General features: G+C 49.1%; 10 protein-coding genes and 1 non-coding gene across 11 annotated transcripts; 4 read left to right on the top strand and 7 right to left on the bottom strand.

The window, feature by feature from the left end:
• Positions 1 to 777: 777 nt before the first annotated feature.
• BC939DRAFT_t153 lies at positions 778 to 850 on the bottom strand. Its single transcript has one exon. It is a non-coding gene; the product is annotated as a tRNA-Lys (tRNA).
• Positions 851 to 2,632: 1,782 nt separating this feature from the next.
• On the top strand, positions 2,633 to 4,115 carry BC939DRAFT_495673 (uncharacterized protein; the record flags this gene model as incomplete). The annotated part of the gene is made up of 3 exons (XM_051559657.1): positions 2,633 to 2,663; positions 3,240 to 3,421; positions 3,653 to 4,115. The coding sequence occupies 3 exons, from the start codon at positions 2,633 to 2,635 to the stop codon at positions 3,899 to 3,901; spliced, it is 462 nt and encodes a 153-aa protein (XP_051408852.1). The 3' UTR covers positions 3,902 to 4,115.
• Positions 4,116 to 4,799: 684 nt separating this feature from the next.
• Positions 4,800 to 5,513, bottom strand: BC939DRAFT_389424 (uncharacterized protein; the record flags this gene model as incomplete). The annotated part of the gene is made up of 2 exons (XM_051551886.1): positions 4,800 to 4,838; positions 5,400 to 5,513. Coding segments are annotated over 2 exons (153 nt in total), but the record flags the coding sequence as incomplete, so codon positions are not given.
• A 419-nt stretch (positions 5,514 to 5,932) lies between these two features.
• BC939DRAFT_277506 (uncharacterized protein) lies at positions 5,933 to 6,717 on the top strand. Its single transcript, XM_051551180.1, has 3 exons — positions 5,933 to 6,204; positions 6,341 to 6,403; positions 6,499 to 6,717. Exons 1-3 carry the CDS (start codon positions 6,011 to 6,013, stop codon positions 6,635 to 6,637), a joined length of 396 nt encoding a protein of 131 aa, XP_051408850.1. The 5' UTR covers positions 5,933 to 6,010; the 3' UTR covers positions 6,638 to 6,717.
• BC939DRAFT_461920 (NUDIX hydrolase domain-like protein) lies at positions 6,718 to 7,932 on the bottom strand. The gene is made up of 4 exons (XM_051557056.1): positions 7,650 to 7,932; positions 7,274 to 7,554; positions 7,055 to 7,178; positions 6,718 to 6,965 (listed from the first exon to the last, which is right to left on the bottom strand). Exons 1-4 carry the CDS (start codon positions 7,840 to 7,842, stop codon positions 6,877 to 6,879), a joined length of 687 nt encoding a protein of 228 aa, XP_051408849.1. The 5' UTR covers positions 7,843 to 7,932; the 3' UTR covers positions 6,718 to 6,876.
• A 121-nt stretch (positions 7,933 to 8,053) lies between these two features.
• On the top strand, positions 8,054 to 9,518 carry BC939DRAFT_495670 (Josephin-domain-containing protein). Its single transcript, XM_051559656.1, has 4 exons — positions 8,054 to 8,174; positions 8,253 to 8,444; positions 8,548 to 8,633; positions 8,720 to 9,518. Exons 1-4 carry the CDS (start codon positions 8,142 to 8,144, stop codon positions 9,474 to 9,476), a joined length of 1,068 nt encoding a protein of 355 aa, XP_051408848.1. The 5' UTR covers positions 8,054 to 8,141; the 3' UTR covers positions 9,477 to 9,518.
• Positions 9,519 to 9,602: 84 nt separating this feature from the next.
• BC939DRAFT_401003 (uncharacterized protein) lies at positions 9,603 to 11,131 on the bottom strand (the record flags this gene model as incomplete). Its single annotated transcript, XM_051552578.1, has 3 exons — positions 9,603 to 10,264; positions 10,413 to 10,535; positions 10,642 to 11,131. The coding sequence occupies 3 exons, from the start codon at positions 11,129 to 11,131 to the stop codon at positions 9,603 to 9,605; spliced, it is 1,275 nt and encodes a 424-aa protein (XP_051408847.1).
• Positions 11,132 to 11,651: 520 nt separating this feature from the next.
• On the bottom strand, positions 11,652 to 14,967 carry BC939DRAFT_414631 (uncharacterized protein). The gene is made up of 3 exons (XM_051552983.1): positions 14,420 to 14,967; positions 13,280 to 14,325; positions 11,652 to 13,185 (listed from the first exon to the last, which is right to left on the bottom strand). Exons 1-3 carry the CDS (start codon positions 14,928 to 14,930, stop codon positions 11,746 to 11,748), a joined length of 2,997 nt encoding a protein of 998 aa, XP_051408846.1. The 5' UTR covers positions 14,931 to 14,967; the 3' UTR covers positions 11,652 to 11,745.
• Positions 14,968 to 17,251: 2,284 nt separating this feature from the next.
• Positions 17,252 to 19,528, top strand: BC939DRAFT_480063 (uncharacterized protein; the record flags this gene model as incomplete). The annotated part of the gene is made up of 5 exons (XM_051558907.1): positions 17,252 to 17,348; positions 17,438 to 17,889; positions 18,888 to 19,123; positions 19,285 to 19,356; positions 19,384 to 19,528. The coding sequence occupies 5 exons, from the start codon at positions 17,252 to 17,254 to the stop codon at positions 19,526 to 19,528; spliced, it is 1,002 nt and encodes a 333-aa protein (XP_051408845.1).
• Positions 19,529 to 22,355: 2,827 nt separating this feature from the next.
• BC939DRAFT_531715 (uncharacterized protein) lies at positions 22,356 to 24,013 on the bottom strand. The gene is made up of 3 exons (XM_051561628.1): positions 23,144 to 24,013; positions 22,532 to 23,049; positions 22,356 to 22,436 (listed from the first exon to the last, which is right to left on the bottom strand). Exons 1-3 carry the CDS (start codon positions 23,528 to 23,530, stop codon positions 22,433 to 22,435), a joined length of 909 nt encoding a protein of 302 aa, XP_051408844.1. The 5' UTR covers positions 23,531 to 24,013; the 3' UTR covers positions 22,356 to 22,432.
• Positions 24,014 to 24,532: 519 nt separating this feature from the next.
• Positions 24,533 to 25,549, bottom strand: BC939DRAFT_277412 (uncharacterized protein). Its single transcript, XM_051551179.1, has 2 exons — positions 24,650 to 25,549; positions 24,533 to 24,555 (listed from the first exon to the last, which is right to left on the bottom strand). The coding sequence occupies exon 1, from the start codon at positions 25,415 to 25,417 to the stop codon at positions 24,914 to 24,916; it is 504 nt and encodes a 167-aa protein (XP_051408843.1). The 5' UTR covers positions 25,418 to 25,549; the 3' UTR covers positions 24,533 to 24,555; positions 24,650 to 24,913.
• Between the last annotated feature and the right edge of the window lie 39 nt (positions 25,550 to 25,588).

Raw genomic sequence — 25,588 nt, 5'->3', positions numbered from 1 at the left:
CAAGGAGCAGTGGCAGGATCTTGAAGGTTTCGAGACGAAAATTGGTTCAAAGCTTCTAGTCGCCTACCCGCATTACATCGCCTCCACCAGGACCGTGGATCACCCCGCCAGCGCTTGTACGAGGATTGTGCACACCTTGTTCTCTACAGGATCCTCGGCACCACAGCCAAGGAAGGAAGAGCGACTGAGGATAAAGTGGCACACAGATGTTACAGGGATCGTGAGAAAGTTGGCCATCATGGGGACAGCCGGTCCAGCAATGCGATGCAAACGCTCAACAACCTCTCAATCTCGCTGAAACGGAGACGGGACTCATAGAGCTACAGGACGCGTCTGACAACGAAGCAGGTCTTAGTGTCACTAAAGACCCACTTGTGGTGAAGCCGAAGGGGCGTCCAGGAGCCAAACGTATCAAGAGCAGCAGTGAGATGTCGCGACCATCCAAAGAATTCCATCCTGCTGAAACAGACCTGGAACAATAAACGAGTGATTTTTTTTTTTTAAACGAGGCCCTACAGACTACCCCGTGAGAATATGGCGCTCACCTCCCCGTGAAAAAAAAAAGCTCGAATTATTCTTACCGGGGTGTAAGAATAACCCGCTTACACCCCTGTGAGATGACAAAACGGGGGATAATCTCACGGGGGGGTGTGAGAATAAAATCTTACGGGGGGGAGTGAGATTATATTCTTCCATCTACATATGGTAGGTAGGGGTCGGCAAATAAATAATTTGTATCCCAAAAGTAATGCATCCAACAGTAATAAAAAGGTTAAGCGCCCAACGTGGGGGTCGAACCCACAGCCTTCAGATTAAGAGTCTGACGCTCTACCGATTGAGCTAGCCGGGCTTTAAATACTGGCAGGCGAAGTATAAAATATCTTCCAAATATAAAAATATTAACATCACGTGATAATAACCTCAGCACGTTAGTTAAGGGGTGTTGAAAATTTCTTGGTCAGGGCACCTCCCTTGTAACGCGAAGGGACCAGGTTCGAGCCCTGGTTAAAGCACAGTAATATGTGCTACGCATAGAAATTTATTTGGAGCATGAGTCGGGCGTACTACCCCACTTCAGTTATGTGGGTTTCCTTTCCCCGGCGACCCCCACATTGAGTGGCACTACCCCATGTAATCGTTGTGGGTTTCCTTTCCCCTTCCTTAACGCTTGACAAAATGCTCAGAATAAATTTCGCCCTTGCGCTAGCCTCCGGACTTCGAGAGGCGCTGGTTCAGAACTTCCCAGCTATACACCAGGGTGTACAAGTTATTCCACTGCACTGGCAGCATGCGTCTTAGCTACCCCTGCCGGGGTTACAGGTATAAGTTCAAAAGTGAGTAGGCCCACTTTATAATAGGCTAATCTGAGCTCACATCCAGTGACCTCAGGTGGAGGAAAGACGGGACGAGGAGGAGGAGGAAATGTTACAATAGTAGAGGAGTCGGCTCGCAAGCCAGTAGAACGGATTCCGTGCTCTCAAGAAACCAAGACCATCTCCCAGATGTACAGGTTACAATTGGAGAGATGGTCTTGGCAGATTTGCAGGTGAGGAGCCTGCCAGCTAGCCGAGCGGATCGCAGGAGAAAGACCTCGGGACGCTTAGGGAGGTTACAGTGAAGTTGTTGGAGATGGTGCGACTGCCACACTAGAAGATTTAGGGCCAGATAGACACAGGTCTCAGAGACTATTCACTAGGAAACCAGCACTGATTGTTCTCTCTCGGAGGCCATGTTGAATAAAAAAAAAAAAGGTGTTGAAAAGTTCTGGATCTGCCCTGGCCCCGTACTCGACCCAGACGCTGCGGATCGGACGCTGCTGGACTGCCTACAGGGGAAAAGGCGGTTGAGAACCATGGAGGGGATGAGGAAGATACCCTTTTTGTAAGAAGGTGTTTTCAGCTTTCTAACACACTGATGGGATGTGGCAATTGTTGCACAGGCCCTTGGGGCAGGCCTGGGGAATGTGACCTGTCTTTTGGCGACTGTGGATCGGTTCTGCTTTGGTGGAGAGGACAACTGTGGAGTGCTCATGGGGATTTATGTTAATAAAAAAATAAAAAAATGGAGAGGACAACTATGGTAGATCGTTGCTAGTTAATCTGATAGATACGCAGTCAATTGACTCGAGAGACAAGTTGTTATAGAAAGGGCCTTGCAAACTTCTGGGATTGTTTCTTCTTGGAGGACTACAAATCCCATATCGTTGATGGCATATCCAAACAATAGATACACGCGAATAAGTATCCCAACGGATTTTTTGTTTTTTGCTTCTTTTCGTACTTGTCGCCACCTTTAATTGTTATAAAAAGAAAAGCACTTGTCGCCACCATTCCAGTGGAGGTCCTATTATATCCTTTTCTGATGAAACAATTGAAACAATTGCGCTTTCTTGCTTCTACCTGCACTTTTCTGATTGTAGACAGATAGATCAATCTCATGGTTACTTCACATAAAACGCGGTAGAGGGTGTATTTTAATGCGGACAAAGTCTAGTTAGGTTCTCTTGTTTTGAACAATAGTGTGGCAAAACTTGCATTTGACAGCCATTGTCTTTAGCAAAGGGAGGGGTATTAGCTTGTGACGAATATTTGCCGAAACTAAGTTTTATCACTCCAATCTAACATCCATGAAGATGGCTGACAAGAACGTCATTGCTGCCACAAGTATCCATTGACATACACCAGCAGCCATGACTAGCAACAGGAATGTAGCTATTATTCATTATGTGGGGGTCAAGTTCAGTCTTTCATTATCTTACAACGTAGAAATGAGGCTGGACGCTCGTTGTTGTCTCGCCTCATTTGGATACGGCCCTGTCGAGGAATACAAATATAACAATATTCGTTTCCTCGTCTTCCTTATTACCTTCATTTGCTCCGCTGCTGCTTAACTCTCCAAGCCAGTATTCATTCTTCATCTCTCCCGACCATACACGCATCGATACGCGCTGCGGTGTAAATCGCTTCCTATAACTTCAGCTGCACAAAAAAGAGAATGAAAGCTAGCTTCCACATCAGCAGCGTGCTGTTCGTCGCCCTTGCGGCGCTATCCTCGTCCTCGGCCCATATTGCTATTTCTAATCCACCAGGCCAGGCTGGTCCCTGGTCGAACAGTCCCTCAAATACTGTCCATGCGTGGATTGGCTTTGAGGGGAAGTCTCTTTCGCCTAGAGATACCAAACGAAATCAGATACGCACATAATTTAACTAATGTAATTCGATTGCGGATGATTTATATAGATGGCTACGCGGAGGGCCCCGTTACTACCTACCGTGCTGGCGAGATTATTCCTATTCGTTTCTGGAACTTTGAAATTAAGGACTATATGAAGTTCCCTCCGCCCAGAAGCCTGGCCCAGGCGCGCCATGGCGGTGGCGCCTGCGAGTTCTCACTTTCATATGATGGTGGCAAGACCTGGAAGGTCATTGGGCAATACACTAAGACCTGTCCTGCTATTTACTATGAATGGCCTATAATGATCCCTCCCAATGCGCCTTCATGCACTGACTTGAGCAAATGTCTCTTGCCATGTCCCGGATCGCCTATGCCACCAACCAAGTATGCAAGATATTTTATTTATGTTTATATTTTATTTATGTTTATATTTTATTATATATTTATTATATTTATCATATTTTTTTATCATGGATAGTTCTACCATCACTGCGCGAACATTATCGTCAACGGTGATAAAGACGGCCACTTGCCCGAGCTAGATATGACTGTGGTTAATGTTGCCCAGAGACATCGGAAGATAAACGTCCATGCCAAAGGCGATCAACGCTCTGATAGGTCCTCAGGTCCCAACCGTCGCGAGAGGATTCTTAACACCAATGGATTTTACGCCTATGGTGGCCAAGCTGGTAAGCATGGCATCGATCTCGGCCTGGTCGGCACTTAAAAAAGACCGAGCGCGTTAAGACTCCAATATTTTATACTGTCCATTGCTGATCTGGATGAAGCCCATAGTACTTCTATCTCTCGATTCACATCGCTGATGGCGTGGCTACAAAAAGACGTCAGAGGAGAGATTGTGACAATAAAGATCGAAAGAGCACTATGCTCCTTCTTGTGCTAAACGCGAGATGAATGTCCATGGCACCTGTTTATTTTCCTTTCCCCCCCCCCCCCCCCCTCCCCCAAGCCTTTTAGCCAGAGGAAGGCGTCTTAAAAAGGAGTAGTTACCAGGCTAAGGTAGCCGCGTTACAGATCATAGATGTTTAAGAAATATCTTAGCGCCTGCTTGCTCTTCTGACTCGTCATGCTTGCCTTCTATAGTTTATCGGGCATGGCGAACATCGCCCTTCATGAACTTAGTCATCCTATCGCATTTATCGTAAGTATTAAAGAGTCCTACCAGTCTTCCCTAAACGCTCTATACACTATATACGCAGTAGTGCTGCAAAGGTCATTATCTGGACCACACGCGTAATGAGAGATTAACCTTTATGTGTGGTATCTCCATTTGTCCGTCGCTGCGAAGCGACGCCTGCAATTTTGCTGCAAATGAGATCATCGCATAACAGTCAATCACACCTGTGCTTCTGTGATCCTTAGTTCAGCTTTCTTCGACGGCCAACACGGGGTTCATATCGGAGATATCATCTTGTGTTTATTTCGGTCGGAGAGAGGGGAGGAACGAGAAGGGAAAGAGCAATGATCACGATATCTGCCTGGCGGTCTATAAGTCCGTCTATTCCACATGGAGTTGGTGTAGGTTGTACAGATTGAGCTAGGTGCTGGAATTCGATGAAAGGTTATTGGTGCCTTTAGTGATGCTCGCCCTCAGCGCTGTGTCCGTGTCCGTGACCATGGCCATCCCAAGGATGACGGAGACCCTATCACAATTGCGAGCAAATGATGCAGTTGAACTGATATTAGATATGGGATGACAGAAAAAGCAGGGAATAAATTGTGCTTCCGTGCTTCCGTGCGTCTGTTCTTCCGTGCTTGTCCAGAAGCGAGGCAGCTGATTCAGCGTTCCATTCTACAATAGCCTGCTTTTCGCGGTCGCCGACGCGTGAAATAATCATCCAGTATCGGTTTTGCTGCGCATCCAACGTTCCTGTAAAACTACGAAATCCTCTGACTCGATGGCTGAATGCCTCTTCATACAAAGGCGCGATGCTACAACGCGCAGCCCGTCCAGGATGTATGAAGCTCAAACAGCACCAATACTTTGACGGTCCCGGATGGAAACAGTGTAGTGTACCGTCCAATAAGCCGTTTTTCAAAAGAACGGAACTGCTACTGATTTTTCCTGTCAATATCCTATTAATGTCCTATTAATATCCTGCTAATGCCCTGCTTTCTCTCAATAATTATCCCCGCTCCGCGTAGAGTCCAAGTGAGTAGAGAAACTGGTACTGGTGTTGGTGCCGAGATGAAGGATGACGTACAAGGACAACGGGGCCTTCTTCCTTGGCCTTGTACATGACCCAAAACCACATGGCGGCGCCAAGGGCCTTGGCAGTGACAGTATAGCGAGTAGCGGGCATATGGGGGTGGAAACCAGCCATGGTGATGTGTGCTTGACGATGGAGGAGGTGTTTGTGTGCAGAAAGATGAAGTGATTCGATTTCGAAATAAGATCCGAGTCGCACGGAGAGAGCGGCCAGTTCCTCAGGGTGTGCGATTACTTTAGACTTCGGTGATTTTATTTCACGTGATGGAACCGGAGACCAGGGTCACCAGAGCACAAGGCCTCAAGGAGCTTCTCGTTGGGAAAGCTATAGAGGAGATGAGGATTAGCGAGGGGACCCAGGCTCCCAAGACCCGGGAAGCCATCTTCATGATTGTTCTTGGAGAGCGAGTGTATAGGGTCCAACTAGGCAAGCTGCCTTGCAGCTCCACCAAAGGCTGGAAGGAAACAAACAGTTTCAGCAGTCCCTGAAAAAAAAAGAAAAAAAAAAAGACAAATAGGCTTTTGCCAAACATCTTTCTCCTCCTCTCCATCTTTCATTCCACTTACCAACGCCAACACTCATCGACAGACATACAGTAAATAACAATGGGACGACTTCGCCGCTCAAGAGTTCACAAGGGTATCCGCGATATCCAGCGCAAATACCGAACAAAGCGCTACATGCGTGATATCGACCAGATCCATGATGATATCCAGCCCGAGAATGTCGCTAAATTCGAGAAGCCCGAGCTGGACCCTGAACTTCCTGGTCTGGGTCAATTCTACTGCATCCCCTGCGCGTATGTGCAATACCATTGTCCTGATTTCAGGAACCAGAATTGGCGCTGCCAAGTCATCGTTATCGTCGCAAATGTGGGACTCTGTTCATATCGCAGTGCTAATATGGCTTTCATTGCATCTTATTCAACCCCCTAGTAAGCACCACATTAACAAGGAGTCGCTGCAGGAACATCAAAAGGGGAAGATCCACAAGAAGAGGTAGTTGCCGTATACCAATTCGACATGTGGCAGCGAAATGGCAACGTCAAGTTCAATACTAACTGTGCAAATCATATTTATCTCATATTTGACAGGGTCAAGCTGTTGAAGGAGGAGCCTTACTCTCAGGCCGAGGCGGACGCCGCCGCAGGACTTCAAAGAGCTGATACTAAAGTCAAGAAGACCAATACTGAAGCTATGGATGTGGCCGAAATCAACGCCCCGGTCGCATAAATTTTTGTCTTCACATTCACTTCTAAGGCTGTATCAAAGTATCTCAGCGCTACCAATTTCATTACTTTTTTCAAGCATAGATTTATTGTATTATAGTCACTAAAACTCATCTGCACATCTGCATAGCTGCACGTAAAACCATTGCTCAGTTGAGCGTGTTATGAGTATGACCGGGATGGTGAAATGCGACTGCGGCGAAGTTTACTGTGAAGATGACCAAGCTCGAGATTATGAAATCTCTAGTACCCCAATTCACGACCAAGCGCCCAGGTATACAGGCGGCTGTCCAAAACCAGTTTCGAATATCCGCCTACAGAGAATTGAAGTTCTACATTACAAAGGCACAGAGAAATATGAGATAATGAGCAATAGCAACAATATCGAGCAATACGTTCACGCATGATTGGTGCCGACTACCTTGCAGCGTCTTCAAGAGACCTTGGAGGGGTAGGATCGCAACCTGCAGACTCCATTCGTCTTCCTCGAGACTGGGGTTCCGCATGGAGTTGGGCCCAAATAGCTGCTCCTGCTCCATCACCACCTGGACATTTTTAATCGTTGGTCTATGAGTTGAAATGAAACAAAGACGATCCCTTTCCATTGGCTGATTCGAAGATGGATTTTTCAGCAACATACCTCAACGACTACAGCGCATGAACAGGAATTTGTTATCCCAGGCTCGTAAGCGATGGGATCGAATGTGTTGATGACCTTGACGGAATGGCCGTACTTTACGCTGAATCCAACCTCTTCCTCCAGCTCCCTAAGCGCTGCCTCAGATACGTGTTCTTCTGCATCCACCAAACCCGAGGGGAACTCAATGGTATATGTGCCCATGGCTGGGCGGTACTGGATAACGAGAGCGACGTGCGTGGCCTCTCCTCGACTGTTCTTGATGATCGTGATCACGTCGACAGCTTTAGCATGTCGAATCCATGTTGACCAAGAAACAGCAGCTGTTAGAATGTTCACGTACCAAGGTACATATTGTACACGCCAAGGAAATGCCTACCATCAATTGAAGGTCCAGAGTTGATTCTCCCTTCTTTAGAACCAGGTGAGATGCGACGACAGACCTCCCAGCCTCGTTCTGTTCCCGAGGGATCTGTAAACTTGACCTCGTGCAGGGACAGCCAGCGCCCGTTTCCGCGTTTCTCGTCGCTGATGATTTTCACATTGGCGAGTGGTTTCTCGAGCGCTGTCATGGCGTAGTTCCTTGTTTGGTGCACAGCTTGGTATTCACAAAAGTCGGGCTGCGGCTTCAGAAGACGAGACGGTCGACGAGGACAAAGACAAAAGGAAGAAGAATGGAGAACTTGGAGCACGAGGATTCGTTTTCTTCTTGCATATCACACGTGATGGCTACTAGGCACTTGCGCGCCCTTCTTGGTAACCATTTCCTCTCTCTCCCTCATTCCTCTTCCTTCATTCCTTTACTTTCGAAAAAACCTCTTCGCCTTCCATAAACTTCTTGAGTACGCGACGCTATATCACTCCCGACATAATGGATTTGGTTCCGTATATTTTTCATGAACAGGTCAGTCGCAAGTTCTCCGGTTTGACAACACGTTGCTACCAACATTGCTCTAAATGTCCGCTGTCTTGGTTTCTGTAGCAAGAAGGAAACCTCTGTGCTCAGCACTGCTTGAACGCGCTCTTGCAGGGGCCCTATTTCACCGCCATCGACCTAGCGGAACTGGCGCGTCAGTTAGATCAAAGAGAGCAGGATGCGCTTGGCAACTCTGGGTCTGGAGCACGGGAGGTCAAAAGCCAGAACATGGATGACTCGGGGTTCTTTTCAGTTCAGGTAAAGGATATTGTCAAGTACTGTAGTTTGCTCTGGCCAGTTCACACGTGTGAAACGCATCCTGAATCGGGAACTGATGTGCTTCTTGTCAATGGGTATGCAGGTCCTCAGTCACGCATTAGACATTTGGAACGTCCAGATTATCCCATGGGGAGCTAAGGAAGTGAGCGACTCCAAAACAGAGCCGGAGTATGTCGATAACAATGAGCGTACTTTCTATGATGAGATATTAGCGGCAAGACATACTAACCATATCTCTTTATTCTTTGTATTAGGCGAGAAATTGCGTTTATCTGCAACCTAGATCAGCATTGGTACACGTTACGTCGGTTTGGGCCGTCGACACAGCGGTGGTACGATCTCAACTCAATGCATTCTCAACCTAAGCACATGTCCGCGATCTATCTCGGAATGACACTCTCGCAATTGGAGATGGAAGGATATTCCATCTTCGTCGTACGGTCTCTCGAAAAACTCACCACTGACGAAGCTCCTGATGAGAAGGTTGAGTCCGCAGCAAAGCTTCCACCTGCACCAGAAGTACCAGCGACATTTGGATTCCTGAATGAAAGACAGGAGATGGAGAGGATCACAAGGCAGAGGATTAAAGAGCACGAGCGTGCACCCTCACAACAGAACGTAGCCTCATCAACAACAAGCTCAGATCCTGATACCAGCAACAACAACAAGCGGGCGCTTGTTGATCAAGCTGGAGATAAGCAGTGTAAGCGATTGTCAAAGGAAGTATTGGTTACCACGCCGTCGTTTTTACCTAGGTGTGAAGCCGATATCATGGCTGCGACGCTTCCTCAAGAGAACTTTCAAAGACCCGGGACAGAAGGGGCCAAGGACGCATTAAGCAGTACAGGTTATCGCCTTGGCGGGTTACCTGGTGCTGCAGCTGATACCTCGGCGCTTCCGCCAGGATTCTCGTGGGAGGATACGGATCTTGGTCAGTCCGAGGGCGATGGGGATGCAGAGTGGGAGATGATGCAGCAGGCCATTGCCATGTCGCTGCAAGGCAGCAAATAGTATACATTGCGCCCCTGGTCGCAAAATAAACATACAGAAAATTATAAGTGTAAAGTCTGCATTTATTGATGAAAGCGTATTGCAATGCAGCTGCAAGGAGGGATAATTATTTCATGGTATGTCACTCTAGAGAACGAGCGAGGCAGCAACGGCGGCGAGCGTCCAGAGGGCGACCGAGAGACCTGCTGCGTTCGACGAAGGCAATGCTCCTGAAACCTTCTTCACTGATTGCTGCGAGATACTTTCGCCACTCGAGACACTTTCGCCGCTCGAGATACTTTCGCCGTTCGAGATACTCTCATCGTTCGAGACACTTTCGTCGTTCGAGTCACTCTCGGAAAGCTCTGGAGGAGTAGTAGCCTTGTTGTCAGCGTTATCTGGAATAGGAGACGACTTTGGTGGCTCGTTCTTGCTGCTTGATAGTTCTTCTTGCGGCTTCTTGACCGACTCAAACTTAGGCTCTGGTTTCTTAGGTACAGCATTATATCCAACAGGATCGTTCAGGCACTGGGCAATGTCCATAGGCTTCATACCCTTGGCCAATCCCATATCGAGGAGCGTGCGGGCCATGGTGATCATTTTGGGGTCCCCGTCGTGCTCGAGGGTGATGACACCGTTCTTGCGCTTGGGCAGGGTTTGAAGATCGTTTTTGAAAATATTAACGATTTGCTTAGAAGAAATGGTGTTCTCTTCGAGCTGCCAGTCCTGGGTGTCCCACTCGTTAGACCAGATCACGGTCGTGAAGCCAAGCTGAGTGGCAATGGCGCGGACGCGGTTATCAACATCACCTAGTTGATGTACAATAAGTGGAGGGAGGATATTATTAGCAGTTGCTTATACTAGAAAAGGGAAACATGTATATGAATAGCAAATGCATGGCTCGTGTAACGGCTGTCTTTGGAATAAGGAATGGTGGACGTATCACAGGCAGCTTACCATATGGAGGACGGTAGTACTTGATCTTGTATCCGGTGTGGTCGTAGATGTACTTCTCCGTCCACTTCAGTTCTGCGACGATCTCTTCGTTTGTCAGCGTCGTCAGTCCTGAGTGCGACCATGCTATCGGTCATGAAATGAAATGAAAAGAACGTGCATCCAATCGTCAGTAAACTACACAATAGATCCGATCGCGGTATCCGGCATCTTGGGTTTAATTGCGACTTACTATGGCTCGCCAAATGGTGGCCCTGCTCGAGCGTGTCCTGCAGCAGCCATGGCGCCTTGGCGGACTTCATACCGGTAACAAAGAACGTTGCCGTCACGTTCTTCTCTTTCAACAACGCTAGCAAGCTCTCTGTCGTGCCTGGCTGAGGACCATCGTCAAATGTGAGTCCCCAGGCGTTCTTGCCGGGACAATCGACCACATCGTCCGGTGCATAGCAACCGGTGCAGGTCCACCAGCAATCACTTTTGGGAACATCGTGCTTGGGACACTCTGGTGCGTCCCCGGGGGACTTGACCTTGCGGATAGGCAATTTGGGAACCTTGGACCAGTCTACCAGCTTAGCCCAGGCCTTGACCTCGGGCGTATTGGCGTTGGGTTTCTCTCCGTACTTGGGCCAGGGACTCGTGCCCTTGGGATGTGAGTAGTCAGGCTTATGCGGTATTTTGTTAGGGAAAGCCTCTACCAGACCGAGGCTACCGGACGAGATCATGCTGGCGACCAGAGCCACGGAGCCAAGCATGGCTGCTGTGGTGGTCTTTTTCGAGGGTTTGAATAATGTCATTTGGGTGCTTGTGGTAGGTCTTTCTTTTCTTTTTCTTTTTTTCTTTTTTCTTGATACGAGGACAAAGGCAGATGTAAAAAGCGAGAAATGATAGAGGGAGGAAGGGACAAAGGGCGCTATGCAGGATGAGGGATTCATTCAGAAAGAGAAAGGGCTTCCTTTTATTGTGATCGAGAAGAACTAGGGTATCTTCGATAGTTCTGATCTGCTCCTACAGCATCCTCGTTCGAATTACAATTCCAGTTGTCCAGTCATACGCACACAGATGCAGATACCGCACACGAACATCTATGGAGTTTCGAACGCAACTATGCAGCCCACGAATGCACGCAGCCTTGCAGAACTGGAGAAAGGAGAGAGGAGAATGACAATGTCGCTGCGAGGTTGGTCCTTATCTTTCTGAACGCCATCTACTTCTTACATAAGACCGCGAGACAAATTAGTGTTAGTAGTTTAGAAAAAAATCTTTATTGAAATGATTATATGTCTCCACAAGCGCGAGCAAAAAAAATATAAAGGCGGTCGAGAATGAAATCCCATCATCAAGGCAAGGACATCACAACAACGCCATCTGTGTTCTGGTCTCGGCTCAACGGCCCTACTCCCTGTCCCTGCTCCTGTTGCTGCCGCACCGTTGCCTCATTCTGGAAGGCAGTGCCCGTTCCGCCCGTACCGCCTGGAGGCACTGTAATGCTAGCCACAGCCTGTAGATTGCCTGTCTGTCTAGCCGACACCATCTTCTCCTGCATCGCCATGATGCTCTTTTTCATCGCCAACCGATCCAAATAGAGCTGCTGGCGCTGCCTCTCCAGCTCTCTCTTCTCGATCTCCAGAACGCTCTCCAGTTCCTCAAACTGCTGCAGCTTCAGTTCCATCTTCTTCAGCTGTGCCTCCACGACCTGCGTGACCAGCTTCTTGACCTCACGCTCCTCATTATCCGCTAGCGTCTTGGCCTTCGCAGCAGCCGATCCGAGAGCAGCAGCCCCTGCCTCTTGCAGGGTCGAACGCGACACTTCCGCAACATCCAAGTCTGCCTTTGCGGCCGTTGCCTCTCCGTTCTGCCTCATCTCCGTGTCCTCATCACCCTGCACGCTGTTTGTCCTATCTAGATCCATCGTGTCCGAGCCTTGTGTTTCAACCTTAAGTGCATCGTCACTGCTCTCGGCTGTACCGGTCTCCTTGACCGTCTCTGGTTCTCTATCTTGTGTGCCCTCCTCGCCGCCTACGGCCTTCTTGACTTGCTCCAGCTCCCTCAGCGCGCTCTTGGCTGCTGCTGCTGCTACGCTGGGGTTTACAACACTAGCCAAGAATGCCACGACACTCATTACTGGATTGTCGGCCTGACTGAATGGAATGCGATGGTACTGAAGTGGTCCCAGTTCTCGCTGGGTTTGTCCTCCCAGATATGGATCCTCGATGGGCAGCTGCAAAAAATGGAGAATGCACTGCTCTCGACTGCGTGTTCCGACATGGTCTGCCACCTGGCTCCAATCCTCATCAAACATCTCGAGACCTTCCAGCAAAAGCAGCGTCTCTTGATCCGTCCATGGGTCGTCAGTTGCGTGCTTAAAGTGTTGAGCATTAAGTCTAATAAATTCGCCAGAGGACATGGTCGATGGGAAGCGTCCTTCAAGGTAGCAGTTTTGGCAAAGTTCGAAATTCTTGGTCTTGATGCTGTGGTAACGGATCTTGGTGCAGTCAGTGCCACATGTAAAGCAGTTGAATCGCTGCTTCTTTTCAAGACTATCCTCACCATCCTTGACCGCCAGTGCTGTTCCGTTGCTGAAGGCATTGCGTCTGAGCTCCATATTAGATTCCTGCTTGGCGTCTCCAACGGCCTTGAGCTCGCCATTCGCCTGTGCTGCAGTGGGGGCTGCCACACTTGGAAGGAAAGGCTGTAATCCTCTTGGAGTATCTGCTGTAACGCGAAAATGACCTGTAAAGGCAGGACCAACTGTCGAGGGGCGGGTTTCGGGATCAACCTTGATAAAGACAGGAGCAGAGAGCAGGAATGTGAGTAAAAAGCAAATCATTCCATCGGCGAGTTCCTGTTAATCAGATTGGTCATGTTCATACCTGATAGTTGATTAGACCCCATTGTTCTAAAAAGGAGTGAACGCGAATGATGGCGCAGACATCTCCAGCCAAGTTTCTCCTGCAAGCGGTGACGGTAAGATACTCAGAGGGGTTGAGGCGATAGGTGTTGATCATAAAGTCGCGATAATCCTTGTACACTGTCGGGGTCTTGCTGCGGTTCTTCAGGTTGAAAAACTCTGGCAGGGACTTGTGCTCGATCTCGTGAATCTTGGCGAGCGAGAACCATGCCGCATAGGAGGGAATGATCACCTCCTGTGTTTGGCGAGAGAGATATCGGCCTGCCTCCTCCTCGAGTTTGAACCGATCTGCCTCAGCTTGTGTCAAGGCTTCTTCGTTTTCCGGTGGAGCGCTTCCCCTGTTAGAGTCCTTATCGGCTACGCTTGTCTCCTTGGTCTCAATTCCCTTTAATGGTGATTCTCCCGCCTTGGTTTCCATGTCCGCTTCCTTAGAATCGACCTCCATTAAGTCTGTATCGGCTGGCAGAGTGTTGTCCAGCCCCAAAGTGTCGGAAGCAGAGACCTCCTTCATAGATGCGTCTTCTGTTGGGGGTGCGGCGCCTTCGCTTTCTATTGACCGTTGAATCTCGTCCGAGTCCATTGGCGTAGATGAAGCGCTGCGTTTGACTCTCTTTGGGTGCGACTCGATTTTCTCAGAGTTGTCTCGCTTGCTTCTATAGCGCTGACTGGACTGTGCTGATGACCCTAAGCCTGATCCTGATCGGTACGTGCTACTCCCGTAATCCTCTTCATTCATCCACTCGTTAAATCTGACACTATCCTTGACCCAGCGAGTCGAAACGGTCCATGCGCCAGTGTGCTGTGGTAGCGGCTCAGGCTCCGCATAATCGCCTGACGTCTCGGATACCCACCCGTCGTACGAGTCAGGATAATACCAGTAATGAACAAGTACTTTTCCATCTTTCTTCTCGAGCGTGCGAAGCCATTCCTCTCCATCGGCACTCTCCTGTTCCTCTGTAGAATGATGCACAATATGTGAAGCAGTCTGGGGATCCGAAACAAGCGTTCCTATAGCGACAGCAGAACCCTGGAGTAAGTAATAATGAAGCTAATGAGATGACAAGAGCCGAACTTGCAAAAAAACGTTCACAGGCGTACATACCTCCAAGTTTATGGATAGAGGCAGTAAGGCCTTCGCGATCCTCTACATTGACCGATTCTGCAAAGGCAATGGCTGGGTTCCTGAGCATTCCGCTGGAAACGAGTGCCTCTCGGATGTGGGCAATCATGGAGAGGTATTGGGTTTGCTTCAAGGGGTTGGAAAGATCCCATTCTAGCCAACCCTGTCGTTGGCGATATCTGTAAGCTGTTAGAAGGATTTTGTAGATAGGGGAGCTGGTCGTGATGGTCTTGCTCCTAAGAAGCTTGGCGGGGATCCTTGCTGAGGCAGATGGCAAATTGTGGGCGTTGTGGGCGCCGAGGATATCCTGCTGAAACTGCTGAAGGCCCTGGATGAACAGAGCAAGCTCTTCGCCCGAGGGTGAGATGATGGATCCCTCTTGGTCCGCCTTGAGATCTCGCGTCAGCTCATTGGCAATGTGGTGAAACTGAGCGATGGTATCTGGAGCCTGATAGTAGGCGAGGTCTGGACCTCCTGATTTGCGAGCCGTCATGGTGGAGCCGTGCTGATGGTCAAGCAAAGAGAAGGACGGATGATTAGAGAAGGAGGTGTTTTCAGGCGCGTTGATCATGGCGAGCGACCCAGGAGCGGTATGTCTTAAGGGTCGTCTATCAGGTGACACTTAACCTTTGGCAAACAGACACTTCATTTTCTTTCGTTCATCCACAACACCACTATCACTCCTCAGAGCTACCCACATAATAATGTCAGCATTGCCCCCACCTCCTCCCCCACTTCCTCCAGGTACCTGTCTGCTAAGATGAAAGAATCCAGCATGAGCAACGAACGCTGTTTAAATGGACATCAAGTGCCTAACCTATTGCTTCCATTGCTGACGCAGCCACCGAAGGAGGCGCCCCTCCCTCTGCGGCCAGCACCCACTCGACAGTCTACGTCGGCCATTTGAGCGCAAGGACTGAACGTCGCGACGTCGAGGAGTTGGTATGTTTCTTTTAGAGTGACGGAAGCTAATTCATAAAGCGACCCTTTAAGAATCTCACGCTCTTATGGTCTTTTTGTCCTCCACCTGTGCTTAGTTCGAGAAATATGGACGCCTTGTATCTGTTGAATTGAAGCACGGAGGATTCGCATTTGTCGAGTACGAGGTACGTTGCAGTTGCGTATTTGAAGGGTTTATTCATCGATGTTGGTAGGGGATGGGGCATGTCGTTCTGCCATTTATTCATAAACGCATGTTTTAACTTCGTTTAGGATCCCCGTGATGCCGATGATGCAGTGAGCAAGCTGAACGGTTACGAATTGGATGGGAATAAGATTTCTGTGGAATGGTCGAGACGCTCTGGCGGCCCAGGCAGTGGTTGCTTTCTTTGCAATCAAACTGGACATTGGGCAAGAGAGTGCCCTGAAGCAAGAGAGAAGGGCATGGATGTCAAATCTGGAAAGTGCTTTAAGTGCGGCGAGCCCGGCCATTTGGCCCGCTTTTGTCGGTATGTCATGCGGAACCGAGTTTGATACAGACCTCCCATCTGTACAGATAAACTATAGTCAAAAGGTCTGATCTCTTTGCATCTCCTCATTACTAGTGGCCAAGACATAAGACGCCAGGGCGGTGCCCCCTACAGTGATTTCCGTCGCGGACCTCCTCCTCCTCCCCGCTACGGCGGACGTGGTCGCTCTCCTGTACCCTATGGTCGAGACCCCTATGAATATGGGTATCGTGGACGAGGCTACTCCCGATCGCCTGAGCGTGGGTATGGAGGGCCCAGTGGTGGATACCGCCAGCGCTCGCCTTATCGCCCAAGTGGTTACCGTGGTCGCTCGCCTTCTCCGTACTATCGTGAATCCGGACGTGGTCGCTCCCCTAGCCCATATGGGTAAGCCGCAAACCCTCTTTGTTACTATGTCTGCCTTTTACTAGCTGAGATGTGCAGCTCTTTGGTTTTCGTTCTCTTTGTTACTTCCTGATCTGTTCATGTGGTTTTGCTGTCATCCGTCGCATTGATAACACATGCTGGTCGATATGTTTTGTTCTGTTTTCGAGTCGTTTGTTTATCCCATTTCTGGATGGAGGAAGGGCGGGCGTAATACTTAACAGGATGAAATGGCGATGCTATGGACAAAAGGAACTCAATGGGCGTTAGGGTGCATGATCATATCATCGATATTGGGCGGCTGGACGATTTGAGGCAATTGAACACGCACGAGCAGTGTCTGGAGCGACCATCTGGCTGAATGCTGGACTTTGAAGAAAACAGATGACCAACTCTAGGACGGATCTTTCTCGGGAACCGTTTCCTTTCGTTCTTTCCCTTCCAATTTCTTTCGATCAGACGAGGCGCCCCACCACCCCCACCACCCCAGAGACGCGTCTAAGCCTGCAGGAGCCAGCCAGGATTCAGGACCCAGGAGCCAATGCCAACGGAGCGGGACCCAGGATCCGTTGACAGCTTTAACCAATAAGGAGCCATGATTAAACTAAATAAAGGCTGTGAAACAACGTCACTTTCGCATTCTTGTTTTGCATCTCGATCGCCTTGCAACCCTCAGCTTCGCCTACAGTCATCGCTTGCCATGAGGACAACGTCAGATATATTAAAACCCATACTACTTTCTGGGCGAACACACGGAAGAGCAGCATTCCATGGAATGCGCTGTGGAAACATTCATCTTCACTCGAATCCATTTTCAGTCGCCACGAATACTGCCGGAACTCCGTCCCGGCTCCGTCTATCTAATGCACCTACAGCCTGCATAATACCACGCGGCAGCGAACCATTCCTGGCGCCTATCCAAGGCGGCTCCACTCTTTGGAGGCACCCACTACGCGCTGGCATGTCGTCTCTAAGGGGACTTATGACGCAATCGAATCGGCAGGCGCCTGTGCTGAAATACTCTGGAGAGAGTAACGATCATGTCTCTCCTCAAGAATACAAGATTCGCGTCGGGAAAGGTATGTATAGTGATAGCGAATCTTTGTCAGCCGCAATGGAGACGAAGGGCTTACACACCCATCTTTATTTCGGACCCTCATTACGATAGCCGTCAGAACATTGCGCGAGGAGCTTCCGCAGTTTTTCCAGTATGGTCTTTGTACGACGTCGATCTACGCTTCAAATATCCGGCTTATCGAGGCTAGCCATACAAACGCGACCATCCAGGGCAAGCCCATCTACTTTTTGCTCGCTGGAGCTGTTCGCTGGAGCTTCAAAATATGGTTCCGCGACCTCGAGTTCGAGATCCAGTCGATCCGCGTGAACGATCGTGGAGGCAGGGGTCTCAAGGGTATGGACTCTGGTGGGGACTATGCCAACGCAACAGCATCCATCTTAAAGTATCATTCGAGCGCAGGAACACAGCCGTCATCAGCTACGCGGCCTGGAACATTTGATCATTGCATGGTAGAATCTCCCCTCGACTTTACATACCGCCATTACCCAGAACGTGGCAGTCGTGCTTTCGAAATGGACTGCGTCGACAAACTTGATAGAACGGTAGGTCCGGCAGGAACAGAAGGAGCCAGCGAAGAAGGGCAGTCTTCACCCCTCACCACGACTGTCACCATACGATGGACGATGAAGGGAACGACGCGGCCGTCAGTGGTTCTAACGTCCTCTGGGCCCGCGCCGCCTCCGCCGTCGTCGTATGCGGGCGTTTTTGTGTATCAGTTTAATGAGAATGGGCTGGTTGATGAGCACCGAATCGAGAATATCATGCCGTCTCCTAGCCCTGAGGCAATCCAGCGTGCGTTCGCTTGGTGGGGATGGCTCTTGAGTCGGACGCGTCCAGCAGCAGCGGCAGCATCAGACGAGGCGGAAGCTCGAAAGCGACTGGGCCTTGGCTATCTTGCAAACAAATAAACAGGCGTTCCAGGCTGCCTTTCTACCCTTGTATGAAAGCATCTGATGTTCGATTTGTTCATCATGTTCCTGAAATCGTACAGGTCCCGTCACAATTTCTATCAGCACATGGCAATATTCATTGACGATATAAGAAAATATGATGAACGCACCATGAGGAGTGGACGATACTACTTAAGCGCAATCGACATGCGCATCTCTTCGTTAAAGCTGGAAAGGTGGTTTGACGAGTTCGTCATTGACCAATTACTCAGTTTGAAATCCTCCAACCTGCCTCTTGCTCTCCCGATATCGCTCTTGATTGTTTATTTCGCTACAGGTCGGTCTCAATCGCCATCCTTGTTCGCGTTTCTCTTACCGACTACGGCAATGTCAACCTCCACTGCCGCTAGGGACGCTACGAAAGTTGGGCTCTTAAAACTGTTCACGCGCTGTCGGCGTATCATCCTTCAGGATACAGCTGCTCATCTCCATTATGGCCGCAAAAACGCGTTATTGCTGGGATGGTGGCGATGGAACACGACCCTTCGCAACAGCTGTAAGATCTTATGCTTTATCTATCGGATGATTTCAGGGTATTGGGGAGCTAGGTCAATTGGTGACACGAGTAGCCCTTGCGCTGACAAGAACAGACCGACCGTAAACTGGAGAAGCGCTACAGCATCAATCAGTTGCAGCAACAGCAACAGTTTTTGATGTTTATGTTTCAAGATCAAGCAAGCTCCACTCTCAATTCAACTTCCTCTAGTCGGGCCACTACATCTGCACCACGTTCAGTCAAAGAGCACGGTGTCAGTGGCGCCTCCTACCCCGGACTAGCCTACTACAGCTACTTACTGAATATACTCAAAACAAAGCAGAAATGCAAGTAGAGGCACAAACCATTAAGTAAAGTCCCCCTGGTGCTTGCCATGAGGGAGCAAGGTCAAAAACCGGGAATAAGGATGATTCCGGCGTCAAATACACAAGCACAAGAGCATGAGTTTTCACCAGCAGGAAGCTCAACAACTGCTGCACAAACACCAATAGATCACTCACCATCAGCAGTACAGGCATCTGGACAGGCAGAGCATTTAGCAGCAACCGAACCAACACAAGGACGTAAACCATTACATGCGCTACGTCCAGTGCCGATTTCACAAGCAGAGGAGGCACAACCTATGTCGACATTACCCCTGCATCGATAGGTCTTACAGAAGAATCATCCACGCAGCTGCGTTTCCGCATTGGAAGTCCCAGGTTCGAGGCAATGGATATTTTGTCAGGTTCATAAAAAAAGCTTTAAATAAAAGGCCTTCTGTCAAATACTGTACGTACAGTCGAAACTCGTTTTTGCGGCCACTTCCCACTGCAAATCGGCTGCAGACCTTAAATTTTTGATTGAATTGAACCTCTGAAAAGACTATTCTAAAGACGAAAAATACAATCACATATTCAGTCACATGTTGCGCTGCAAGTCGCAGACCCAGAAACCTTTATTCACGTTCATTGCTACCTTTCAAGACATTCGTGTCCATTTTATTCTTTAACGCTGCACAAACATGCACCAGTTCCTTCATTATCCCTCGAATCTCCCGCCTCTCCTTCAAGTCCTACTCCGTAACCTGTCTGAGTTGTTTGATGCCTTCAACACTGAGTACATCGTGGTCTCCTGCCAGATACTTCAGTATTTCAGTGGTCACATCCAAGTCCACGTCTGCTAACGGTGAGCCTGCATTCCCGCCATTGCTTGTAGACCCGTCACAGCTAACTTCGCCTTCGGAATGGTCTCCGTCTCTTTCTTCCACTATATTCACGTGTTGTAGCGCTTCACTACTCGGAAATTCCAACTGTTCTCCATAGTAATCTCGGCGATCAGATGCTCGAAATATGCCCGCTCCTGCTCTTTATGTTGGTTGTGTCGGGAGTATTGAAGTGGTTGTTGCTGTCCAGCATGGGTTGGCAGTCATCGTCGGAGCTGCTCGCGCATTTCCGTCGGAAGGACTGGCGTTTTGGCGAAGCAGTTTCGCAGCGTTAGAGGCTTCATTCGACTCCATGCATAGGGATCAATGTCCAAGCGAGTTCGTCAGAGATACGTTTCTTTTTATCATAGCTACGAGCGAGATAGGTTTCATAGCTGAGCATCTCCAGGAAAGCTCGTTTGAAAACACTAATCACGCCCGCGTCGAGAGGCTGCGTTACTGATGTAGTGTTTGTCGGGAGCCGTCGTATGTGAAGATGCTTCCAAGGCGTGTTGGTTCGTGGATCACGCATGTCGATGTTGTTGTGTGCACCTGCGGAGTCAAGAAGGAGAAGGGTTGGCTGCGAGAGACCGTCATCAAACATTTGTAGCCATTTTACGAATAGGTCTCTGTTCATCCATCCCGAATTTGTTTCCCTTATGAGCATCCTTTTCGCCGAATCTTTTTCAAGATCCTTTAGAATGCTTTTGCCTAAAGTAAAGGGCATTATAGAGTCGTAAAGGTCAAGAACGGAAGTAAAAAACACGAATAAATAAGAGACGATTGCAATACAAATCATACACTAAACGTATTACCGATAACCAACGGCTTCAACGAATCCTTGGTGTCTGCCATGGCGAGAGAGGAGTCAGAAGCATTAATGCAAAACAGGGTGGAGACCCTGCAGCTCCTGTTGGCCTTGGCGCCCGACTTTGACCCTGAAGTTGTGTAAGACTTGTCGTCTAGCTCCTGCAAGTAAAAGCCGGTCTCGTCGCAATTGAATACGTTATCCGGAGTGTATTGGGCGCAAAGCTGGCGGATGTCGGTAAGCTCCAGTTCAATCGCCTCCAGGTCGACCGATCCTGCTTCTCCATGAAGCTAGCAATAGATTATCCCATAGCGTTTCTTGAAGTCATTAAACCACGAGGCTGAAAATGACGGTGGTGCCTCAGATACAGTATTGCCCGAACTGTCCTGAAGATCGACTAGAACCGTACATGTTTTCTTGATCATCTTGCCGTTGACAGGGACGTTCTGCTTCCGCTGGTCTTGCAGCCACCGGTAGAGGACCTCCTCAATCATTAAGTCCTTGCGATTGACAATGTAATGAGCGCCTGTGGGGTGCGTCCTGGCTGCAGCATGTAATTTGTCCTCTCGCTCGAGCATGCGTTCAAGGCTACCTTTCGGAAGATGGAGTCCTATCAAGCGCCCAAAGGATCTGTGAGAAAGCTTGATCGGGAGGTCCTCCTTCCGATCATCGAGATAATGAAATATGTCCAGTAATTCGACTTGCTGCTCCAGCGTGTGCGAGACCCTGATCATTGGAATCTTGAACTATTCGGCGGCAGGAAGCACAAGGAGTGAATACATATCTTTGCGCCTAGCACTATCTAAAAGGTAGTTGTATCTCTGCCGACGAGTGCGCTCGATATCCTCAAGTTCGCGCTTGGTGTATTTTTTGTCATCCTTGGCAGGAAGGTCTACAAGAGTTGGCTTTTGTTTTTTGGCTGTCGTCGTTGCCTGGGCTGAGAGCGACTCATAGTGTCTTTTTTGGGGAGGGTTTGTAGTCATGGTGTTGAGATGTATAGAATACAACATGAGAGACGTGTCCATGGGTCTGCGACTTGCAGCGCAACATGTGACTGAATATGTGATTGTATTTTTCGTCTTTAGAATAGGTTCAATTCAATCAAAAATTTAAGGTCTGCAGCCGATTTGCAGTGGGAAGTGGCCGCAAAAACGAGTTTCGACTGTAATTGGTGACGCTCGCCTCTGGACCTCGAATAAGAGGAAGACAGGACTCGATGTCCGAGATGGAGTCTGACCGGCCCGCTGGAATCAACTGCTTCTCGTCCTCAAGCCACCGTCTGTATCGGAACACAGGCTGCATCACCGCTTTTTGGTTGACAGCAAGATTATGGTGGTGGGCTTTCGTGAGCCCTATCATTGTTAGTGGCGTTGTGGTCGCTTGTTGTTCCAAAGTGAGTCTCTGCATAACATCCTGTGGCGTTGTTGTCGAGGAAGAGATAATAGGGAATGAGCCTTTGAAGGACGGAGGGGCTCCTTGCACTGGATCCTTATTTTTGCCCGATTGTGGAAGATGTGCGTATGCTCCGACGACAAAAGCTTGTCCTGCATCAAGGGTGAGGATCTTGATATCTTTAGGATCGACACCAGGCCAGAGTCTCGCCACATCGTCTTTGGTTCGGACAACGTTTCGGATCTCCGCCAAAAAATCACTGGTATCGTGAAGTGTTAAAGTCAATTGAGGAGGTAGGCGATCGCCGGGCAACCGTTTGTATTTGACTGACAGAAGTTCTCTGACTTTGGAACACAGGAGCTGCATAGTGAATCCGTCAGTTCGTAAGGACCCCCTGAGAAAATATCCTTTGCAGGCATAGGTCTCCGGTTTGAACTCTGGATCGTCCAGCATCTGCAAGTCGGTCTCGAGATCATCAAGGGATAACAACTTGATCGCAGTGCGGTGTCCAGCCTTGCCTCTCTTGCGACTGGTCAGGTCTTCGGGATCGATATCGACGATAAGGTGCTTGATGAGAAAGCCTGGTTCTTTTCCCCCTATCCACTCCTCAACATCCCGCATGGATGTGCAGACGGTACCGACCAGTTCCTGAACCCATGCCCTCAGTGCGCCTCCGCGGTTGAAAAAGAACATGGCCGGTTGTCGCTCCGTAAAACTGACAAAAGGTTGCTTCGCTGTCGACATGGGGATGATCCTACGAGGGTTTGGACTCAATTTGTTGATCGCGAGGTAGTTTTCGATAGCAGATGCATCCTCTTGGATCTCCACGTTAACATCGGATCTCAGCAGCCCCTTCTTTTTCCTTTCCTGGAGCTATAATTGAGAAGATAGAAAATAATAAATAAGAGGCATGATAGGTATCGGTTTGATGTACATTAAGATGACCAGTAGTGCCCTCAACTCATACCTTATTATGCAGCTCACAGGTCCCATTACGGTACATTTTTTTGAGTTCAACTTTGAGCTGCAACGCCACCGATAGGAGTAACTCTTTTGGTGAGAAGGGAGTTATCTCGTTGAGAGCGGCCCGAGGACGTGGTGGGGCGTACAGTCCGAGATCCTTGAGGCGATCAATGAAATCGTTGACCTTCTGACCGGTACCACTTTTTCGTGAGTAGTTCCCAGAGTAGAGGTATGACAGAAAGCTTTGGAAAAACAAGAACTGCTCAGAGCCTTTGCCATCCTTGGATTTCTGGTCCATGTCACCACCATCCTCATCGTCGTCCTCTGCAGCACAACCGTCATCCAGTTTTTTCGCGTTCTTCATGGAGACTCGAGGACAAAGAAAATTCATGAATCGACGATCGTTGGGGCCCGGTCCATGCTTGTTCACATACTCGACAAACTTTCCAATTACTCGTTGACCTTGTCATTTAATCCTGGCAGCCTCGCGCACAGCGTTTCGGATATAGAGGGCAACTTCCTGTTGAACGGTACCGTCGTTTGGCAGAGCTCGTCTGAGGTTAGCGGATAGAGTACCGACGTTCAAAGTAGATGTTGGGTGCTGGTATTGTAATAACTGTGTAATAGTGAGCTTGCGGGTGGCTGCACTCGAATCGGACAACGTTTTGAATTTGGGCTTGGGCTTGGGCTTGGGCTTGGGCTTGGGCTCGTCGCTGGAGGGCTCAAGCTCGTCTTTTGCTTCAGGCTCCTTGTAAGGCTTGAACTTGTAGAGCTTCATCTTGACTGGGGGTGGGGGGTTTGTTGCCCCTGTCCTCGTCTTGAATGAGTAACGATGGCGATTTCGTGGGAGCTGCGTCCTTGGAAGCGGTGGGTGACCGTTTGACTCCTGAGACGGTAATGTGGTCGGAGGGTTATCCTGCAGATTCGGTGCAGGTTGTTGTGGTTGTGCTAAGGATGGTTGCGGTGATGGCGGCTGTGGTAAGCGCGACCCAAGGCCAGGCTTCAACATAGCTGGAGACTCAACTGTCCTATATCGAATGGAAGAATGCAAGGAGCGGAGGCGGATGACCTGATCCTTGCGAGTACTATTGACATCAAAGCAATAAGTAAGGTGAGCTGTGAGACGATTGCCGATACCAAGTCCTAAATGCCGTGCGATATTGAACAGAAATATAGCATACCTTGGTTGCAGTTGTGCGCGAAAACCTTTGTTCTCCCGGTACATGGCACAAAGATCCTTGAGTCGTTTGTAAAGCTCACTGTAGGACGAGACGCTGGACAAAGGGCGAGGATTGCTGACAGGCGTCTGTTGGAGATCAACTAAGACTCTGAGTGCAAGTTCAAGTGTTCTGTTGTCTGTGTTCTTTGAAACGACCTTGGAGTCTTCCAAATATGCATTCACCGTCTGTCGCACATCTGCAAAAATAGGGTAAAAAAAAGTAGAAAAAAATATATATATTAGTTAGATGGTTCAGCCTCGCTCCTTAATACTTTGATCATTGATATTTACCTTGTTTCTTGATCGTCTTGATAATCGAAAGGTTGGTCGCCGGTCCAAGAGGGTAGATATTTTTTCCGTAGTCATTGTTGGAGGCAACAGCGAGGGCCGTGAGTTGGATCCTGGACACACCGAGAACCTCACAGATATCCGATATCTTGTAGATCAGAATCAAGTTCTTTGAAATCGGGCGCCACATGGTTGACACGGATGGGTACGCGAGCATATCGCTGTCCGCAGACACGACAATATCGTCAGATCTGCAGTCCCGAGCGATCACAACATTAGCTTCCGTCTCGCATCGCTGAATGTTCCACCCCTCGTCCTGCATATACTTGACAAATGCATTACGGATGGGCAGGGACCAATAGAAGGAGGACGCAAGGCTGGTCCAGGCATCGGCAAAGTGTCGCTTACGAACCTTGAGGTTGTTGTCGATCCGTCTTTGTAGTTCATCCACACTTTCTTTGCATTGCTTAATGGTCTTCTTCGAGCTTCTTGGCGGATCTGAGCAGTGAACTCCTTCTCCTCTGCCTGGACTCCGTCGACGTAGATAATGATGTTTTCCTTGGTCCCGAACCGCATGACATCCAGCTCTAGAATCGTATGGGCCATCTCGATGGAGTTTCGTGTATAAGCATTCCTGATGACTGAAAAGCGAGAGAGAAGGTCGACTCTTCTGGTGGCGGTGCTCGAGGTTGTTGACGCGGCTGATGGGTAAAGTACAGAGGGTTGGTAACCCTTCTTACGAAGAAAGGCGTACCAGCCTTTAAGACCCATCACTTTCTGTACGTCGAGTGGTACGATGAGAGAGCTGCTGTCGAATGTGTAGTGTTTAGCTGAAGTAATGTGATCGACTCAATGGAAAAGAGGTCGGATGTCGGAAATCTGCAAAGACGATGAGGTTATGAGGTTTAAAGTAAGTGCTGTAACGCGTGGGGAAGTTATCTA

The sequence above is a fragment of the Gamsiella multidivaricata genome (assembly GCF_025024155.1).
Source record: "Gamsiella multidivaricata strain RSA 2152 chromosome Unknown BC939scaffold_68, whole genome shotgun sequence".
In the NCBI taxonomy this organism is placed as follows: Eukaryota; Fungi; Mortierellomycota; class Mortierellomycetes; order Mortierellales; family Mortierellaceae; genus Gamsiella; species Gamsiella multidivaricata.
Note: the sequence above shows the minus strand (reverse complement) of the source record. Positions and strands in the feature narration are given on the sequence as shown.

Bases quoted from the DNA above. Each gene is read 5' to 3' on its own strand.
- BC939DRAFT_531715 (XM_051561628.1), bottom strand. From the start codon at position 23,530: ATGAATTTTCTTTGTCCTCGAGTCTCCATGAAGAACGCGAAAAAACTG. The intron at 23,050-23,143 runs GTATGAGTTGAG...TCTCAATTATAG, and splicing joins CCTGTGAGCTGCATAATAAG to CTCCAGGAAAGGAAAAAGAA.
- BC939DRAFT_461920 (XM_051557056.1), bottom strand. From the start codon at position 7,842: ATGACAGCGCTCGAGAAACCACTCGCCAATGTGAAAATCATCAGCGAC. The intron at 7,179-7,273 runs GTATGTTGCTGA...AAAAATGTCCAG, and splicing joins CATGCGCTGTAGTCGTTGAG to GTGGTGATGGAGCAGGAGCA. The intron at 6,966-7,054 runs GTAGTCGGCACC...TTTGTAATGTAG, and splicing joins TCTCTTGAAGACGCTGCAAG to AACTTCAATTCTCTGTAGGC.
- BC939DRAFT_495670 (XM_051559656.1), top strand. From the start codon at position 8,142: ATGGATTTGGTTCCGTATATTTTTCATGAACAG. The intron at 8,175-8,252 runs GTCAGTCGCAAG...TGGTTTCTGTAG, and splicing joins CGTATATTTTTCATGAACAG to CAAGAAGGAAACCTCTGTGC. The intron at 8,445-8,547 runs GTAAAGGATATT...ATGGGTATGCAG, and splicing joins CGGGGTTCTTTTCAGTTCAG to GTCCTCAGTCACGCATTAGA.
- BC939DRAFT_414631 (XM_051552983.1), bottom strand. From the start codon at position 14,930: ATGACGGCTCGCAAATCAGGAGGTCCAGACCTCGCCTACTATCAGGCT. The intron at 14,326-14,419 runs GTATGTACGCCT...CTGTCGCTATAG, and splicing joins CTCTATCCATAAACTTGGAG to GAACGCTTGTTTCGGATCCC. The intron at 13,186-13,279 runs GTATGAACATGA...GTCTTTATCAAG, and splicing joins GGGGTCTAATCAACTATCAG to GTTGATCCCGAAACCCGCCC.
- BC939DRAFT_277506 (XM_051551180.1), top strand. From the start codon at position 6,011: ATGGGACGACTTCGCCGCTCAAGAGTTCACAAGGGTATCCGCGATATC. The intron at 6,205-6,340 runs GTATGTGCAATA...TCAACCCCCTAG, and splicing joins TTCTACTGCATCCCCTGCGC to TAAGCACCACATTAACAAGG. The intron at 6,404-6,498 runs GTAGTTGCCGTA...CATATTTGACAG, and splicing joins GGGAAGATCCACAAGAAGAG to GGTCAAGCTGTTGAAGGAGG.
- BC939DRAFT_277412 (XM_051551179.1), bottom strand. From the start codon at position 25,417: ATGGGTCTTAAAGGCTGGTACGCCTTTCTTCGTAAGAAGGGTTACCAA.